Source organism: Dasypus novemcinctus, chromosome 22 (genome assembly GCF_030445035.2).
Source record: "Dasypus novemcinctus isolate mDasNov1 chromosome 22, mDasNov1.1.hap2, whole genome shotgun sequence".
Lineage (NCBI taxonomy): Eukaryota > Metazoa > Chordata > Mammalia > Cingulata > Dasypodidae > Dasypus > Dasypus novemcinctus.
This window is the reverse complement of record NC_080694.1, coordinates 40,130,965-40,151,146: the sequence shown is the minus strand read 5'-3', so window position 1 is coordinate 40,151,146 and position 20,182 is coordinate 40,130,965. Positions and strand designations below refer to the sequence as shown.

Below are 20,182 nucleotides of genomic sequence, written 5' to 3'. Positions count from 1 at the left end.
CTGGCTGACTGTGATTTAATGCCTCATTTTGTTCCAACATTGGTCCTACCTCTCTCCACACTTTCCTCTTGTTTTCAAACATTTTTTATTAAACCATTATCCCGCAATTAGGGATTCAAAGACTCAAAAGCTAGATAGCTTTGGATTATTAAAATCAGAATGAATTGTCAGAAGTTTTAATAGATGAGATCACGTCTTAAGGCACACGAATTGAGGAAAGGAAATCTTGAAACAATTGGAATCCACAGATCTCCCTGCACATGAAAGACAGAATCAAGGTTTAAATATATGGTGTGGGGGCATTTTCAGGATTTGGAGTTATTCTAGGTGGTGCTGGACGTTGTGTGTCCTGTCGTGGCCCACTGGGTGGACTGGGGGAGAGTGTGGACTACAATGTAGACCACTGTCCATGTGGTGCAGCGGTGCTCCAGAATGTATTCTCCAGGTGCAGTGGATGCGCTGCAATGATGGAAGAGGTTGTTGATGTGGGAGGGGTGGGATGGGTGGGGTGGGGGGTATATGGGAACCTCGTATTTTTTGAATGTAACATTTAAAAGAAAATAAAGAAGGGGAAAAAATTTTTAAAAATAAAGAAAATAAAGCTTTGTAGTGAGGGGAAATTTGTGGGGTGTGATTGTTAGGCTAATGTACCAGCTCGGCCAGGAAATTGTGCCCAGTTGTCTGGTCAAGCAAGCACTGGGCTAATTGTAATACTAGGACATTGATGGACTTTAGTCACCAGTGAATTTACTGCACAGATGGCTGATTACATCTACGATCAACCTGGGAGATTGCCGTCAGCAATGAGTGCTGTTTTATCCAATCGGGTGAATGCCTTAAAAGCGGAAGTGATTTTAGCATTCAGAGAGAATTTCCCAACTTGCCTTTGGACAGACAACGTCTCCCAGGAACTCTTCAAGGACCTTCATCAGACTTTCATCAGAGCCCCTGGTCTTGCAACCTGCCTGCAGAATCTGGACGTGTGTATCCCCATGGTCACGTGAGAGAATTTTATAAAATCGCATACTATTTACTGATATCTCCTGTTGATTCTGTTTCCCTAGAGAACAAATACAGGGGGATATGGAACTCTACTGGATCTTGATTGTCATGTGGTTACATGAATCTTTACATGTATAAAAATATATAGAACTACATATCAAAAGGAAAAAAAAATCAATATATTTTTTTCAGCAGCACCGATCCCCAGGTTTCGTTTATTTATTTCCATCCTTGTTCCTTTTCTCCTGGTCCTTTTGAGAGGATGATAGAGGGATGCTAATAACCATCTTCAAGTGTTATATACTCAACAATATTCTTAAACAATTAAAAGAAAGTTCATTGAATTAGGTGTGCGATATAATAATTCACCCGGGTCTCTCTTAGTTCCTCTATTGATCTCTCCCTAGCTTTAGGAAAAGTGTGCACTTAATAAATCCTCTCCACCAAACAGGGCAGCAGCTCCCTGTTCCAGTATATGCCTCTTGTCAGCTCTCACTGGGACATAATCAGACCTACATTTAATGTACTTGTAACAATAGCAAAGTGCCTCCAGGATATGATGTGAAAAGTGTCAGTCAGAAATCATTTTTGCTTTATTTATTATTCTGTCATTTACTGTCATGTGGTAAAGGCCAAAGAATCTAATTCCCTTCGCTATTGGGATTATAGCAGCAAGTCTTTTTTATGCAGATTTTATATGTGAAAGATGCTTAACTGGGCTTTCCTTGTAACCCAAGGGAGCTGATCTGCTCTGCCTAGCTCCCACTATCCACACAGTCTGAGTTCTCATGTGCAAAAAAAGTGAATTCAACACAAGTCATCTTGCTTGTCATCACTTTTGGGTGTCTGAGAATACACTGAAATAATGGGGTTTTTAATATGATTACATTTACATCCATGCCCTTCATAATACGTATTTCTAGACTAACTTTTATTATTTAGATGTTGGCAGCAGCGCCATGACATAGTGAAGGAAGAATCAGATAGTTTGTCCCTCATGGATTTTTTTGCGTTAATCATGATTCTTTTAAAGCATTGCCTTAAAGTCCCATTTATTACTGAGCTTTTGGGCGGCCCCTCAAATTTCGCAGCCAAGGTGACTGCCTCACTCACCTCTCCCTGTTTGCCTTTGACAGTCCTGGCCATGTAAGTGGAAAGGAATGGAATTTCTTTAAGGAAAACATCAGGGCTGAGAAATATGACTTACTGATTCCACCACGGAATTGTATTTTACCAACCAAAAGAGTTGATAATTATTATTCTAATCCTTGGCCTGCCTGCATGCCAGGCTGTTTTTGTGCACCATGGCAGTGTACTGGTGACAGGTAAAGACTCAGTGGCCCCCATTCACAGCACTTGCTTTCTCAGTCGACCCATATCTTTTCTTCATGCTTCTTGCTACTTCATCCCATCTCTTTCTCTGCTCCACCTTGCTACTTATTACTCATCACCTATCCTCTCTCGCTACCTAATCTCCCATCTCTTCCCAGTTCTACTCTGTTTGCCAGCCAAGTCCAACCTTTCCACCATGCAGCCTGCAGCCTAGAGAGTCCATCATTCTCTGGTCAAACTCCTTGTTTTCATTCACTTGTTCTGGGACTCCCATTCATCCTGCCTAAACCTTGCTAAACTGGTTTGATGTACAATGCTACCCATTGCACCATTTCCTAATCGCTTATTGACCTGATTCTTATGGGGAAGTCTTCAAAGCTCCCAATGTAAGTTCCCACCTTCAGGCTCAGGATACCCTGGCAAGGGAGAGGAGGAGAATGAGAAAGAAAGACACAGAAAATGCAGCATTTGTCCACCAACCCCGCACGCTGGCTTTCTATTCTCTTTGGGCAGTCACCACCTTTGAGGAGTAAACCATTTGTTTAATCACTTTGCTTTTCCCTGACTGCTAGTAATGAAATGCTGCGCTCTTTAAAATAATTTCCTGACTATTTGCTAAGATTCATCTCTGACATTTCATTAAATATGATCATTTAACTGTACAAGTACAAATGCATTTTTAATTTAGCTTACTGCAGATATTACAGATGTGGGGAAATGAATTCGTATTGCTCTAGGACAAATATATCATTCACATATGCGTGCCACAAAAGAACAAGTTATTAAAAATTACTGAAACTTCCATGAAGATTTATATTTAACTTTTCCATTTTCCATCTTCATGCCATGGTGGAAACATATAGCATGTTGCTTTATCAGCCATGATTGGATGAAGAATGTGTGGATGATTCCATAAGCCCTTGCCAGGAGCTTTCATCTCTGCCATTGACAAGCATGTGGTAGCTTCGCCATAAAGGTAGAAGGTAGCAGTCCTTTCCCTAAACGGGTTATTTTCCTTCTCTGTAAAAGGAAACAGCAAGATGATGTAGTCCTTCTATCCTGACTACTATAAATCCAACCATAACTCATGCTAAGGTTTTGTGTAAAAGGAAAATTCTCAAAATGTGAACCAATATTCTTGAATGTCTTCTTGGTATACATTGTCTCTGGACTCAAAACTGACTGATGAAAAGCTTGATTATTTTGGCCTAGAGCTCTGAAATCTGGAACTTACAAGTCATGAGCTAACAATTATTATCTCATAGGGTATCACATAGTTCCACAGAATGTACTTTTATTTTTCCAGAAAGAGATAAGCTTATTTTCAAAAGTCTTTCTGGACCCAAGCAAAATAAGAAAGGCTTGAAGCAAGTACCTAGAAGAATGAAAAGTGATTCCAAAAATGGAAATAATGAGTCCATCATTTTCAGATATAAAAAAGCTAAAAGAGCTCGACTATCCTCCAAATTTTGGAAACTAATAAGATACAAATAAATAATAAATGTCATAGAGAAGCAAAATTTCTTCTCAGCCTGCTCTGGTATGTTCTAGACCCACAATAGACTAGGATTTCATCTACCTATCCAAGCAGCTCATGTGAAGATAATCCAGGTTTCTAAGTAGTTCACAACTCATCTGCTAATTCCAACTTTTAGATTTAGAAAGAGACTTTGAGGTCATGTGGACTATACTTAACCCAGTTATTTTACAAATAATAAGTGAAGCTCAAATAAATTGCGTGATGGAAATAAAGAACACCCAGTGAGAGCAAGCAAAGGCCATTTATTCAGAACTTTTTATAGCAAAGGAGTCAGCCACCATCACTTGAGTTTGATGGGGACTCAAAGTCTGGCAGAGGGGTGGGAAAGCTTTGTAGTGGAAAAAAGGAAGATTTCTGGTATGCCCTGATTGGAAGCTGTTGGCATGGGGAAGTTGGAGTCAGGCTAATAAAAATGGAACCTCCTTATATTAATGCTTAGGGGAACATGTTTGGCTTCACTGGTTGGTCTTATGATAGAGGTGGGGGCAAAAATTACAGAAACTGTCACTTAATGATCGAGTTCTGTTATTTTGGGCCGATTCTTACAAGCATTTTGATTTAGAATCCTAGACTGGTTGTTAGAAGTAGTGGTTTGGCTTCCTGAATTGGTTGCTGTAGATAGTGGACCAGACTTTTTTTTTTTTTTTTAAAGATTTATTTATTTATTTATTTCTCTCCTCCCCCACCTCCCCAATTGTCTGTTCTCTGTGTCTATTTGCTACGTCTTGTTTCTTTGTCCGCTTCTGTTGTTGTCAGTGGCACGGGAATCTGTGTTTCTTTTTTGTTGTGTCATCTTGCTGTGTCAGCTCTCCGTGTGTGCGGCGCCATTCCTGGGCAGGCTGCACTTTCACGCTGGGCGGCTCTCCTTACAGGGCGCACCCCTTGTGCATGGGGCTCCCCTACGCGGGGGACACCCCTGCGTGGCAGGGCACTCCTTGCGCGCATCAGCACTGCGCATGGGCCAGCTCCACATGGGTCAAGGAGGCCCGGGGTTTGAACCGTGGACATCCCATGTGGTAGACGGACGCCCTAACCACTGGGCCAAGTCTGCCACCCCAGACTTACTTTATATGATTGGTTATTGTTTACTTGTGTATTCACTCTTTCAGCATAGGTGCACAACAAATTGGTGTCCAAACCAAAATTAAAAGCCAGGATTCCCATTGACTGTACACTTTGGATAAATTGCATGCTTTATTGATTCGTATCAACAAAATTGATTTGTTTAAAAAAAAAAACAGGGTTCCTGATTTCTGGCCAACATGCTCTCCTCAAGGAATTGCTAAATGATGCATAGGAAGAGAATGAAGCACCAATTTGCATAGGAGAAAATTAAACTCTACGGCCAAAAGGCCAGGATGCAGCTAAGCAATTGGACATCAGTTTGGTGGCTTGTGGTTCACCTGCCCCAGGTGAAATAAGAAGGATTATGAGACAACAGGGCATTTCAAGAATTTTCCTCTCCAGCTTTCTGAAAACAATCTCACCTCACTGACCTCTTAGCACTTTGTCTATGTCCTTGGCATCTTTAAATTTCACTTAATTTATCATTGCTTTTTCACATTTAAAACACTCTGATATGAGAAACTTTAGCAAATATCGTAGAAACCTAAACCCCAAACGGGTTTGCAAGAATACAATATACTGCAGGCCAGAGCTATTTGATTGCAGTTCTAAAAGTGATGTCACATAAATATCGCCCATAAAAACTCTCTGTGTTACAGTGAACAGCCTGTCATTCTCTGGGCCTTGGTTTAGTGAGACACCGACAGACTTGATCATCTTTCTTTCCGCGTTGGAGGAGGTTTCGAAGTATCCCGCTCAGCAGTCACTCCACCTGCTGTCACTGCTTGAGCTACCCACATTTGATTTGGATTTTCTATCTTCTAATGAACAAAATACCTTTGTCCCTCACCAAGCTGTGAAGGGGGAGGTTTGTAGGCACTGTGTTTTAAAATGCAATTGAGGAGATGCTCTCACCCCAAAGTTTTACTTTCAAGGGGTAGAGTAGGATTGCCTCGCTACTTGATGAAGCAGTTACCTGCCAGTCAGCTCTGCAGTCCACGGGCTCCAGGCTTGTGCAATCCCACCATTTACAAGTGCTGTGATTTTGCTCCTTTACAAGTGATGGTGTTGAATGGGGCTGTGAGCCTCTGAGAATTTTTTTTTTAGTTTTTAAAGATTTATTTATCCCCTCTCATTGCTTGTGCTCATCGCTCTTTTTTTTTTTATTGCTTTTTTTGAAGATACATAGATCACAAAAAATGTTACATTAAAAAATACAAGAGGTTCCCATATACCCCACACCCCATTGATTGCTCATCAGCCGAGAGGGATAGCAAGGGCTGTTTATGCATCCCAAAGTGATAAAGTCACCATGAGAATTTCACTGGAAAAGATTTTTTTTTTAACTACAAGAGCAAATGTCATTTTTTTCAAAAACTAAACCACAATCACAGTTCATTCAAATCGATTTTGAATGCAATGTGCATGAAGAAAAAGAATCCCATCTCTTTGAGACTTTGCACAAAGCTGAACTAAGAACATAAGTGTTTGTTTTTTTTTTAATTTTAATACACAAGTTTACCATTTGACACGGCATTCAGGCATGTAATGGGGAGTACACTGCACCTTTAATTTGAGAAGTCTGAAAGTAGGGAAGCAGATGTGGCTCAAGCAGTTGTGTGTCTGCCTACCACAGGGGAAGTCCCAGGTTTGGTTCCTGGTGCCTCCTAAAGAAGACAAATAAGACAGCAAGCTGACACTGTGAGATGACACAATGAAGAGGTACAGCAAGGAAACACAACAAGAGACACAACAAGCAAGGAGCAGAGGTGGCTTAGGTGATTGGGAGCCTCCCTCCCACATCAGAACTCCCATGTTTGGTTCCCAGTGCCTCCTAAAAACAAAAGAAGATGAAAAGAAAGCAGACAGTAGGCACAAAACAACAAGGGAGGGGAGGGAGAAATAAATAAACACAATCTTTCAAGAAAAGAAGTCTGGAAGCAGTCTTTTTTGTCGTCTTTAAAAACAATTGCATTGCCTTTGTTTCCTCTAGCATACAAAAGAAAACTGAACTCCCTTCTTACTCTCTCCTTTTTATCCTGAGCAGTAAAGGAGGGGTATCTGGTGTTCTGATTCAGGTGACAATAATACAGACGGTGTACTCACCTGAAATGAGACACACTGTTAGCTTCCACAAGATTTTTGAGTGCTAAATAAAGCCTTATATGGGACATCTGACTTGATTCCTTAGCCAACCAAGTTGAGCCTCGTGTAAAAAAAAATGCCTGCAGTTGCTCAAACTTTATGCAGTTTGGTCCAGAACCACCATATCTAATTGTACCCAATTCCATTTCTTTTCTTTTCTTTTTTTTTTTCCCCATCCTATTTTAATTTAATGCGATATCTTCACCTACACCATTGCACACTTGACTAAGATATGTGCACATCACTGGCAGCTCAGTATGCTATGTCAGGGATAACACGTTTCTCAGAAAGGACATTCAAATGTCATATGGAATGATTTACACTGCATGTCAATAGAAAGTACTGCGAGGTTCACCGAGTCAATAAAGCTTATTAGAACAATCTTAGGGCTGAGTATCAATATGCCTTGATGAGGACCTCTAAAGCCAGACACCATCTAAAGATAAGTGGCATTAAATAAACATTCTAGAGGAAGAAATAAAACAAAACGCTTCCATTATTTTAAGAGCGCATGGTAAGCTAGAGAAATTTGTGTTTATATGCCCATAGTTAAACCCTTCTGGACATTCACTGAGTAAAGTTACCATATGCTGAATCCATTTCTTGACTGTTATCAATCTCCACTCATTTGTCAGTAGTTTCTCTGGTACCCAAACCTCTGCCTCCAAGTTCAATGTCTGAAATGGCCACCTACCAAGACCTTTGAATTCCGATCTTTTCTCTTCCCTTAAGATGTGGTAGGTCCATGAGCCAATGACTGCTAATGACTTCACCATTTGGAATCCACACCCCCCAAACACCTGGATGCTAGGCTTGTAGGTAGCTCATACTAGAAATGACCAGCTCTTCCATCGGTAGACATGAGCGGTCAAACAAGGGAAGGTGGTAGACTATGTGGAAGGTGGAAATTGAGCTTCCCATCCAAGCATAAATCCACATAAAGTTTCCCCACCCATTGAGATCATAATCAATCTGGGAAATGTACAAGGTCAACAAAGTTAATCTTCATAGCTCTTTTCCATCCTTCAAGGCCCAACCCTCTTGAAGGCACCAACACCTCATTTTCTTTCTGCTGATCCATCAAATTTCTATCACCTTTCTACTCTCAAGAAAGGCTGGACTGGGAAACGGACTTGGTCCAGTGGTTAGGGCGTCCGTCTACCACATGGGAGGTCCGCAGTTCAAACCCCGGGCCTCCTTGACCCGTGTGGAGCTGGCCCATGTGCAGTGCTGATGCGCGCAAGGAGTGCCACGCAGGGGTGTCCCCCGCGTAGGGGAGCCCCACGCGCAAGGAGTGCGCCCCATAAGGAGAGCCACCCAGCGTGAAAGAAAAGTGCAGCCTGCCCAGGAATGGCACTGCCCACACTTCCCGTGCCGCTGACGACAACAGAAGCGGACAAAGAAACAAGACGCAGCAAATAGACACAGAGAACAGACAATCGGGGGAGGGGGAGGGGGAATTAAATAAAATAAATAAATCTTTAAAAAAAAAAAAAAGGCTGGACTGGCCCTTCTTCACACCCCAGTGTGAAACCATATTGTGTCACTGCTCATGACCAAGCAACTGAATGGTGCCCATGATGTGGGTGGCCCTGCCTAATGAGAGAAGCAACAGGGTGGAGAACAGGGAACCCAGGGCTTCGAGTCCAGAACTGAGCACAGGCTCAGCCACACTATCCAGCTCTGTGCTTAGCTTCAAAGGATTTGCTTCCCTCACCTATAAAATAATAGCACAGGACTAGATTTTTTTTTTAAGATTTATTTTTATTTATTTCTCTCCCTTCCCCCCCCACCCCCCCATTTGTCTGTTCTCTGTGTCTGTTCTCTGTTTGCTGTGTGTCCTTCTGTGTCCACTTGCATTCTTGCCAGTGGCACTGGGAATCTGTGTCTCTTTTTGTTGCATCATCTTGCTGCATCAGCTCTCTGTTTGTGCAGTGCTATTACTGGGCAGGCTGTGCTCTTTTTGCGCAGGGTGGCTCTCCTTGAGGGGTACACTCCTTGCACATGGGGCTCTCCTACACAGGGGACACCCCTGCGTGGCTCGGCACCCCTCGAGCACGGCAACTCTGTGCCTGGGCCAGCTCCGCACAGGTCAAGGAGGCCCTGGGTTTGAACCCTGGACCTCTTATATAGTAGGAGGATGCTGTATCAGTTGAGCCAAATCCACTTCCCAGGACTAGATTTTTAGATGTTATCTAGAGGTTTGAAATTCCATTTGCCTGTGGATTTATACATTCTACCTTATAAAAGTGCCTTCACAAATATTATCTCATTTTGAGCCTCAAAACAGTCTGGGATATGGATAGGGAAGTTACTGTTCCTATCCCTCATTTTATAGATGGGGACAAATACTCACCCCCAAGGTCATACCTCTCTGAATAGCCTTAAAATGCGGTTGAATAGACAGAACTCATGAAAAAAGTAAAATAATAATAAAAGAAAATATGTGCTTTGTGCATTAGTAAACACCGTAGGTATTCAGGAGATCCACCCCACACTCCCAATTCCCAAACGTGATTTACTTAGGGCAACTTAAATCGAGAAGACTACTTCCCAGTGGATGGGCAATTTGGACCAGACCAGAAAGGAAACGCAGGTTTTGGGTCTAAAATTATCATCTTCCAGCTCTATACTTACTTGGCAGAAGACCTTGCTTCCAGTCCTTCTTGGCAACATGTAGATTTAGGAAAGTTAATAAATAACTATTAAAAACTGTTTTCGGGAAAAGGACTTTGGCCCAGTGGTTAGGGCGTCCGTCTACCATATGGGAGGTCCGCGGTTCAAGCCCCGGGCCTCCTTGACCCGTGTGGAGCTGGCCATGCGCGGTGCTGATGCGCACAAGGAGCGCCGTGCCACGCAAGGGTGTCCCCCGCATGGGGGAGCCCCACGCGCAAGGAGTGCGCCCGTGAGGAGAGCCGCCCAGCGTGAAAAGAAAGAGCAGCCTGCCCAGGAATGGCACCGCCCACACTTCCCGCGCCGCTGACGACAACAGAAGCGGACAAAGAAACAAGACGCAGCAAACAGACACCAAGAACAGACAACCAGGGGAGGGGGGGAAATTAAATAAATAAATAAATCTTTTAAAAAAAAAAAAACTGTTTTCAAAACCTAAATAAATGAAGTGTCCACTGAACCCTAGGAAATCAGGAGGAGAGAAAATTTTCACTTATCCAGATCAAGTCAAATGCCTGGTCATGTACTAAGGACTACTGTGTGCTCATCAAGGAAACAACCATCCCAAACTTACCGTTACTCTTGCCCAGAGTCAGCCAAAGAAAATAATCTCACTTTCACAAAATTACTAAGATAATTCATTTCATTAACTGAAATGCCCCATCAAACAAGACCTCTGATTGCCTTTTCTAAAGTCTTTTCTACCTCTTCCCTGATTCTCTTTCTGGTAAATTAGAGGAGAGAGTAAAACATTTCTTTTGGTTCTGTTCTAAATGATATACATAAAATTTGTATTTTTCCTTCATCTCTCAAATTTTTAAAAAGTATTATGTAGGTAAAGTAATGTTTCAATTATTTTTGCAAACCAAGATCTTGTTCATTCTTCACTCAAATTTTAAAGCTATCTTTAATGTATGTTTAAATCTTGGTTACCTTAAATTGCATGACTCAGAGAGACAGGACTGTGTACATATAATCACTTTTTTTTTTGTCATTCCTAGTGCTGCTTCATATACACACAAGTATCTAAAGACAGTGATAACAAGGATATTGCTTAGAACGATAAAGATGATATTATTAAGACAATAACAATTATGACAGTAACAAGACTTGCGGGGATTAATGTTAAATTCTGCCTTTTCAATAGCTTCTGCATCAGCTGTAAACCATTCTTCTAGCACTTTAGAATTTCTTTCCCTCTTCAGTAACACCAAGTTTCACTAAAAGGTCTCTTCGGGATGATTTGATGGGGTGATAGGAAATGAGAAGTTTTCCAAAACTGACAAGAATTCTCGCTTTGTCACAAGGGAATGCAGCAAGAAAATACGGCACATGGAATAAAAGAGAAATTGCCGAAGAAAAATAAATAAATCATAACAGACTTCAGGTGTTTTGAATAGGAGGACTATTAAAACAGAATATAAAATTAATTGCAGGAAAGGTCAATTTTGACAATAAATATTTCGAATTTGAGAGCATGCAAGGATATGCTGAAGACAAAGAGTCCATCCAATAACAGTGTCTGTTCTGAGAAGGCAGGTCTAGGTCACGTCTTCCTTCGGATGGTCCAGATGCGGTTAGCCATGACAGGTAGCTCTCTGCTGTTCTCATCATCCCTTTGAGTCCTCTACCTTGTCCTAGAAAAGGAGTGATGCTTTCGCCAGAGATGTCAGGTTCAGAGATGTTTGGCCTTTGAAGCTGGCAAAGGCATCCCTCAAAGGCCAAACACCTCTAAACCTGACATCTCTGGCAAAGATACATTTATGTTTTTTTGTTTTGATTTTTAAACACTTATTTTATTTATTTCTCTCCCCTTCCTCCCCATTGTCTGCTCACTGTGTCCATTCGCTGTGTGTTCTTCTGCGTCTGCTTACATTATCTGGTAGCATTGGGAAACGGCATCTCTTTTTTGTTGCGTCATCTTGCTGTATCAGCTCTCCGTGTGTGCAGCGCCACTCCTGGGCAGGCTGTGCTTTTTTTCACGTGGGGTGCACTCCTTGTGCATGGGGCACCCCTGCACCGGGGCACCCCTGCGTGCACGGCACTCCTTGCACGTGGCAGCACTGAGCATAGGCCAACTTTCCACATGGGTAAGGAGGCCCTGGGGATTGAACCCTGGACCTTCCATATGGTAGATGGATGCTCTATCAGTTGAGCCACATCCGCTTCCCCATTTATGTCAAGGAGAGCATTGTTTGATGTTGTTCTTTGGAAGAAGAGATGGAAGAGAGTTCAATAGGGGCCTCAGAGGTGGTAATAGACAGGGGTCTTGTCAAATGACTTGGAAGCTTTTATTTGCAGATTAACTTGATGTGATAACCAGTTATGGAGACTGATACTAACAAGAAAGGCAAAAACATGTCACCAAAATTCTGGTTGTAGATCCAGTTCTTCCAGAAGCAGGGAATAATTAGGGCAGTGGTGTCGGCAAAACTTTTCATGTCAACCAAGAAACACACTCTCTCTAAATAAGAAACTGTCAGTTCTGCGTAAGGCTATGGGAGATGGAGCCTTCTTTCCAACCTATGCCAACTTCTTTTAGAGGCATCTAAGAGGTGAGATGCTTCATTTGGGACACAGTCTTTTGGCATGAGCTTTGCTACCAAATAAAACTTAAATAATAGGGAAGCGGACTTGGCCCAGTGGTTAGGGCATCCGCCTACCACATGGGAGGTCTGCGGTTCAAACCCCAGGCCTCCTTGACCCGTGTGGAGCTGCCCACGCGCAGTGCTGATGCGCGCAAGGAGTGCCGTGCCACGCAGGGGTGTCCCCCGCGTAGGGGAGCCCCACGCACAAGGAGTGCGCCCATAAGGAGAGCCGCCCAGCGCGAAAGAAAGTGCAGCCTGCCCAGGAATGGTGCCACACACACGGAGAGCTGACACCACAAGTTGACGCAACAAAAAGAAACACAGATTCCCGGTGCCGCTGATAACAACAGAAGCGGACAAAGAAAACACGCAGCAAACAGACACAGAGAACCGACGGGGGGTGGGGATAAATAAATCTTTAAAAAAATAAAAAATACAATAACACTTAAATAACAACCTCTTCACTCTTGTCAAAATTGAGTGTGTAGGGCTATCTCCATTACTCACGCATTTTCCCTGAGTACTAGGATATTTTTTCTGCAGAAGACAAAACAACATGTTCTGAATCTGAGCAACAGATTAGTCTAACTGTCCATGCAAGGCCGAGGAATTTTCAGGGTGGGGAGAGCCCTGCATAAAAATCTCTGTGCCGTGTGAAATATTACTGGAGCTTGTGGAGCTAAACCTAGGTAATTGCTATAGTCTAACCCCTTCCATTCGCCAATGTTGAGCCTTTAGGACAGCACTGGAGCACCTTATTAGAATATTTATTGTCATGTCCCTCCCTACAATAACCAAAACCCGTAGAGGGCTGCAACCAATTTGCTCGCCTTTTAATCCCTCCTGCTTACAGATCCCATGCTCAATAAACTTGGAAGAATTTTTCTTTAAAGCCCAAATTAATGATTTTGATTAACTTGACACCAAAGGATCGTTTTAACCAAAGTTTTACTTCTCGATGAATTTTCCTATTATGTTGATATTCCTTTATTCTCTTCTCTCTTTTCCTCTCTTTTCTCCCTTCCTTGTTCTGTATTTCATTCTTTCTATCTCATTAACTGTGAAAATAATACAAGATTTTCCTTCAGGAAAGACTATGTCAAAGAAGAAAGTGAAAGGGAATGGGTTATTTCTTGAGTGCCTGCTGTATGTTTGGTGCAATGCTAATTGTTTTGTATACATTATCATCTGCCGTATGCCTTACTGGCTATTCAAATGGGGATGTTCACACAGACTAATATTTTAAAGAATGTTTTGGAAAATATATACACACACACACATAGTGAGTCTCTGGCATTCTCTCCAGGAAATATATTAAGATTCTATTTGCTTTTATGGAGGGGAGAGGGGACAAACAATGGGGGACGGTTGCAATCCACCTGCAAAATAATGAGCACTTTTAATTGCAAAAATGGCTTACGCGAGAGCCAGAGTCTAAAACGTTGTTAAAGCTGCTTTTACAAGCGTAACACACAGTAGGAAAATCAATCCTGCCTCTGTAAGGGAGAAAAACAAGTCATTTTCAGAGGTAAACATGATTCTATGTCAGCACTCAAGCCAGGGAATCAGCAGACTCCCGCGTGCTGCTCGCCGGCACGGGGGCACCCGTGGGAGCTGGGGCCGGCACGGCCAGCGGTCCCCAGCCTGAAGTGGCAGGGTCTCAGATTCCCCTGCAGAGGCTGTTTGACAATCCGATAAAGTTACCTCGAGAAAAAGAGATTTAAAAACAAAATTTGACAGAAGTAACTGCATTTTTCAGAAAGGCTATCTAGAGACACACAAGGAACTCAATTCTGTGCCTCAACATAAACCCAGACCTTTTCAAGGGATTTGCCTTCAAACCAACGCTCAGCTCCCCGACTTTGAGAAGGCACAAGGTAGTAAGTGACAGCCGCCGAGATTCTGATGGATTTGTCGTGAGATATTCTGTCTTGCAGAGGTAGCAGTGGGCTTTAGACATCACTGGGTAATAACCCTAGACAAATTTCATTTTCATACCCCATCTTCTGTCTATATGATAAGGGACGAAGCTGAGCTGACTAGGCAAGCATCTGAAAAGTTAGAACCTTCCATTAAAATTCTTAGGCTATGACCATGCAGTTTTAAATATCTGTAAGGATGTGGATGATCGTAATAAAAAAATAAAAATAAATCTGTAAGCCAAATATTTGTACATTGATTCAAGTAGTTTGGGAATGATAAATAAGTAAACAAATAAGTAAAATATTTTAAAATTAGGAAAATGGAAAACAAGGTCTCTATGAGGAAAAAAAAGAAATGTCTCCCTGTGATGTGGGAGAGAGAATTACTGGGGAGCCATGCTTTCATAAACTATATTTTAACTGTAGACCATCCCCTGAAGAACTTAAGGAAACTCCAGTCTCCCTTTATAAATTCAAGTAATTAGAAGTACCATGTGGCAGTAAACTTGATTTCACTAACTGACAATTCTACTTAGAGCTACTAATGATAGCAAAATTGGCAGAAAAGACAAATAAACCTTCCTCATGCAGTTTCCCTTAGCTTAAAGCCTCATGAACCCAAATCCTCCTTTCTGATTCTTTTAGTAACAAATGTTTGGGCCTCTTTTGGGCCTGTCTTCTCTCTTTCCTTATCAAAGTGCCAGCTGTGTAGCTCTTACTTTATAAACTTATAATTGTTGCTGTGATTGGGAACTAGAACCACCTCCCAAAAGAATCCGAGCCAATTTATTTAGCTGCTTCTTCCTCCAATAAATGTGCCACTAGCATTCTAGAGATAAAACCCAGCACATGGATGCATGGAAATAAACAAAAGAGCACAACTAAAGATAAAGCATTTTATAATCACTACTAAGAACCCACTCACATAAGGTAGTAATGAATAATTTGCCGGGAATTTTAACAAATAGCCATCTAAAACATGCTGATACGATTAGAGATCAGAATATAAATGTTACGACTCCTTCAATAGGCTATAAACACTGATACAATGTTTTAAATATATATAGAGAGAAAGAACAGATGAATTTGATTGCTTGAGTTTTGCAGCATTTTCCTGAAGTTTCAGTTCACAGCGTGCAATTCATGCACCTGTAGACTGGATTTGAATTTGGATAGCCCCCCCTGCATTGTGCGCAGAACTTGTGAACAGATCAGCTCTAGCTGATGTGCATTTTAAAGCACAGTGCCCAGTTGCTAAATTCATGACAATCTGTTTACTGGAAAGTAACAAGTTAATGCTTCTTCAGGGGGAATTCTTCCAACTTGTCTCCAGCTGAGCTTAATGAGGACTGAGATAGGAAGCTGGAGAAGGGAGATGGATGAGGCCACAGGGGCAAATCCCAGAAGAGCTCCGGGAGGGCAGTTTCCTGGGCAGGGCTTGGTATGCAAAAAGCAAACTCTTCTTTTTCCCTCCAGCTTCCTCCTCACCCTCTTCTCATTGTTCTTTTCATCAGCATTCCTAAAAGCCTTGGAATCATCGATTTTCACCCAGAAATCACCTGGGTGCCAGCACAAGCAACTGAATTACTGTTTTCATATTTTCCATTTCCATAAGAGGATACTCTAAAATCCCATGTTCACGATAGTATTATTTTATGATATAATAGTGTCATATTTATCAGAATAGGCCAGATTCGGCTAGGGTAATAAACTATCCCCCAAATCCCAGGGTCTTGCAGTAACACATGTCTCTTCTGATTATTTATCTTGTCTAAAGCGTGTCGCATGAGCACATCACTGTCAATGGGGTGGGGAATTATAACCATTATTTGTGAACAATAATAAGATCTACTACAGCGATGGACCAGCTGACAAGAGTTTAACTGTATGTGTTTGGTCTCAGTTTGCCAAGGCTGCTGTAACAAAGTGCAGTTGTCTTAATGAAAATGTATTGTCTCAAGGTTCTGGAGGCTCAAAGTGCAAAATCAAGTTGTCAGCAGGGCCATGCTTCCTCTTAAAGGGGAGAATCTGTTCCTTGCCTCTTCTGGGACTTCTGGTAGGTGGTGGCCAATCCATGGCACCCCTGGCCTGCGATGGCATAAGTCACTCTCTGCCTCCATCACATGGCCATCTCTCTGTCCCTTTGTTCAAATTTCTTCTCCTTATTAGGACACCACTTATCAGGGCCCACTCTGAAACAGTCTGGCATGAACTTAACCAAAATATCTTCAAAGGTCCTATTTACAAATAAAGTCACATTCACTGGACCAGGGGTTAGACTTCAACATGCCTTTTTGGAGGATACAATTCAGTCCATAATGCATGTTCATCTTTAAGTCATTATTCATTTTCACTGGAAAGAAAAACCATGAAATGTTGAGTTTTTCATACAATAAAACAAAACAGTTGCTCTCTTTTGAGATTGCAAATTGAGAGAGACTCGGAAACTCCGGGGCCACATGAGCCATGGCCACGGCCATATCGTGCAAACACCAGAAGCATCCAAGAGGCCAGGGTAATGCTGGTGGCATGCATCACCGCAGGATCAACCTCAACAAATACCTCCCAGGTTACTTCAGGAAGGTTGGTATGAGGCATTATCACTTAAAGAGGAATCAGAGCTTCTGTCCACCTGTCAACCTTGGGACACTGTGGACCTTGGTCAGTGAGCAGACACAGGTAAATGGCACCCCAAACAAGACTGAAGCTGCTGCCATCACTGATGGGGTGCAATCAAGCTTCTACAAAATCCTGGGGAAGGGAAAGCTTCCAAAGCAGTCTCTCATCGTGAAGGCCAAATTCTTCAGCAGAAGAGCTGAGGAGAAGATTTAGGGTATGGGTAAGCCTTGTCCTGGTGGCTTGAAGCCTTATGGAGGGAGGTTCATTCAACTTTGTGGTCTTAGCATAGACTTCTCGGCCCCTCTACATCGCTACCTGTGCAGCTAATGCTGAGCACAGTCTCTGTATCAGGAAGCCACCAAGAATGTGGAGACCTTAGCCAATTAGCGAACTTGGACCTTATTTTCATCTATAAGAATGGAGAGCTGTTGGTCACTTTAGTTGAACATCTGTTTTGCTTTCTTTGCAGTGGGTGGAATACGGGACCCTTATCTCTTCCCTGGGTATCAAAAGAGAAGACTTAGTTTCGGTGAATCACCTCTACAGAAAGACAGAGTGATAGATTTGAGACAGTTCTGTAGGGTTAAAATCCTGTTCCTAAGGGTTTCTTCCTGGGTCCCTTATTTTGGATCAAAATGTCCTAATTTTTTAACCAGAATCTAGATTTAACAGTTTTTGCTTCTAGTCAAAAAATGCATCTAGTGGAGAAAATTGGGAAATTCTGAAGACCAGAAACTGAGTCAGGTTTTCTAGGGTTTTTATCTTCTTGTAGAATCCAAGCCATGATAAAGACCAGTGCTTGTGGGCAGAGAAGACCCTCGGACGCCTCAGTGTAAATTATTTGCTACAGTTTTTTCAGTTGTGGAATTTTAGACTATTGACCCAAAATAAAGAAGTCTAAAACCCCAATGAAATTCTAGTGTATTTTGATTATATTACCCAGGGTTCTTTAGGAAAACAGAACTGATAGGAGAGTTCTATAAATACTATGAGATTCTTATCAAAATTGTCTCACACAACTGTGGGGATGCGTAAGTCCAAATTCCATAGGACAGTCTGCAAACTGGGAACTCTCCTGAAGGTCCTCAGTGAAGTCTCCAGGAGAAGCTGGCTGGCTGAGGTAGAGATGGGAATTCTCTCTTCTGACTGCTGAAATCATCACTTCTCCTTTTAAAGCCTTCAACTGATTAGATGAAATGTCTCTCACTGTTGAAGGCAATCTCCTCAGTTGGCTATAGATGTAATCAATTGACTGATTATTTAAGTCCGTGAGATGTCCTCACCGTAACAATCAGTACAGTGCTTTCTTGGCAAACAAGTGGACACCATCACCTGGCCAAGTTGACATATGAGCCTAACCATCACATTGCTGATGTCTATTTTTCCAGAAAAAAAAAGGGCAAGACTGTTTCATCACCTTGGATGCCAACCCATGCTTTAAAAATGGTATTTTGCTGAACTAATCATGTCTTTCTTCTATCTAACAAAGACCTAGATGACGGAAACACATTTCTTCTGATCCATCCTCTATAGTACAGCCCAGTCATCTCTCTAAAAAGAAAATCTGACCGTGTCATTCCTCACCTTAAAACCCTTCAGCAAAATGCTCTTGGTGATGACTTACGACAATTTAGGTAGCCTTTCTTGATTTGGTCCCAGCTTATTCTCCAGCTCATGTCTGATCTTCCCAACTCCACCCATATACAGCTTCCACCTTCACCTTTCAGTTCCTCAGGCAAACCTCCTTCGGGTCCTCTCAACATTCTATTCTCCCCCTAGAACATGTTCTCTCATGCCTCATCCCCAACTCTCAGAAACTCCCTGTCCTTGGCCCGGCCAGCTCCTTCTGGCACATCCTTCAGGTTTCCTCTGGAAGGAAACTTTTCACAGGAAGCCTTTCTCAGTCTGGACTTCGGGTTGATATGCTCCTGATGCTCAGTGATTCCAAAATTGTAGCATTTTATTATGCTTTAGGATAAATGCTGCCTAATTGTTAGACTCTTTCACCAGACTCTGAAATGAAAGTGCCGAGAGAACCAATGGCCTGAAGAAGTCTGGAGTCTGTTCAAGGAGACCGCAGAGTTCAGGGGCCTCACACGTCCCCAGAAGGCACTGGTAGGATGCCCAAGGCCCATGCAGAACCTGACACACTTCCTGGATCTCTGAGTAGGTACAAAGTGGCCAGAAGGAGAGGACATCTCAGCTCCCAAGAGGAAGCCTAAGCTTCTCCCCGCCCTGATAGAAGATTTAAGTTGGTGAATTGAATCAATTTACCTGAAAGGGACCATTTTCAAGAGCAAGAGACCATTATCTTTAGTGGGCAAGCTCAAGTGGCTTTCTGGCATCCACAAGAATGAAGCCCAAGAGTAATACATGTTCGAGTTACAAACAAGGAAAACTACACTTTTTGTGCACTACATTATGTTGTAGTATCATTGGGACAAATGGTCAACGCAACACCTTGGCCCAGATACATTATAGATGTGTGATGATTAATTAAACAACATTTTAATAAAATACTCAACATCCTTCATTGTGATCAATTCCTTCATTGTGATCAACTTGTATATTTAGAATTTACCCAAAAGATAACATTTATCAAGTATCTATTTGTCAGTATAAGTATTTTCATATTATAAACCAAAATCTTGATGTGGTAGGTGGATAAGTGCATTGTACAAGGTCATAACAACTAGTACATGAACTTCAAGGCCAGTTGTTTAACCACAAAATCTATGTGTGTTGCACTTTTCCAAAAGTTTGAAACAGGGGCATCTGCCTTAAAGACACGGATTTTTAAAAAAAACAACTTAAAATTCTATAAATATGATGTGTCATCTATATAAATAAGCAGAATGGTTTTCTTTAAAAAATGAAACTAAAAGGTATGATTTGAGGAATCCAAAGACTTAGCTCCTCTACTGATATCTTTATAATTGTTCACTATTATTTTTAGGAGGTACTGGGGATTGAACCCAGGAGCTTGAACATGAGAAGCAGGCACTCAACCACGGAGCTCCATCTGCTTCCCTTCTATATCTTTTTTTTAATATAGTCTTGAACAAGTAATTTAGCCATCTTGAATCTAGTGTTTCCTCTGTTGTAAAATGAGAAACATGATACTGATCTCCAAGGAAGTACTTGAGGCATAGTAAACAGAAAATGAATCTGAAGGCCCTTCACTTTTCCTAGCCCTATGGGTGTCAGGAGGAAAAAGAACTTCTCAAAAGAGAGTAGAGGTGGTGCATTCTCTATTAAGGCTAAGACTCCTTCAGTCGGGATTGCATGTCTCCTGT

At 41.9% G+C, this 20,182-nt stretch overlaps 1 protein-coding gene across 1 annotated transcript; it reads left to right on the top strand.

Moving 5' to 3' along the window:
* The first annotated feature begins 16,733 nt into the window (after positions 1-16,733).
* On the top strand, positions 16,734-17,099 carry LOC101412514 (large ribosomal subunit protein uL15-like). The gene has a single exon (XM_058285111.1). It carries the CDS (start codon positions 16,734-16,736, stop codon positions 17,097-17,099), a length of 366 nt encoding a protein of 121 aa, XP_058141094.1.
* Positions 17,100-20,182: the final 3,083 nt, after the last annotated feature.

Bases quoted from the DNA above. Each gene is read 5' to 3' on its own strand.
- LOC101412514 (XM_058285111.1), top strand. From the start codon at position 16,734: ATGGCCACGGCCATATCGTGCAAACACCAGAAGCATCCAAGAGGCCAG.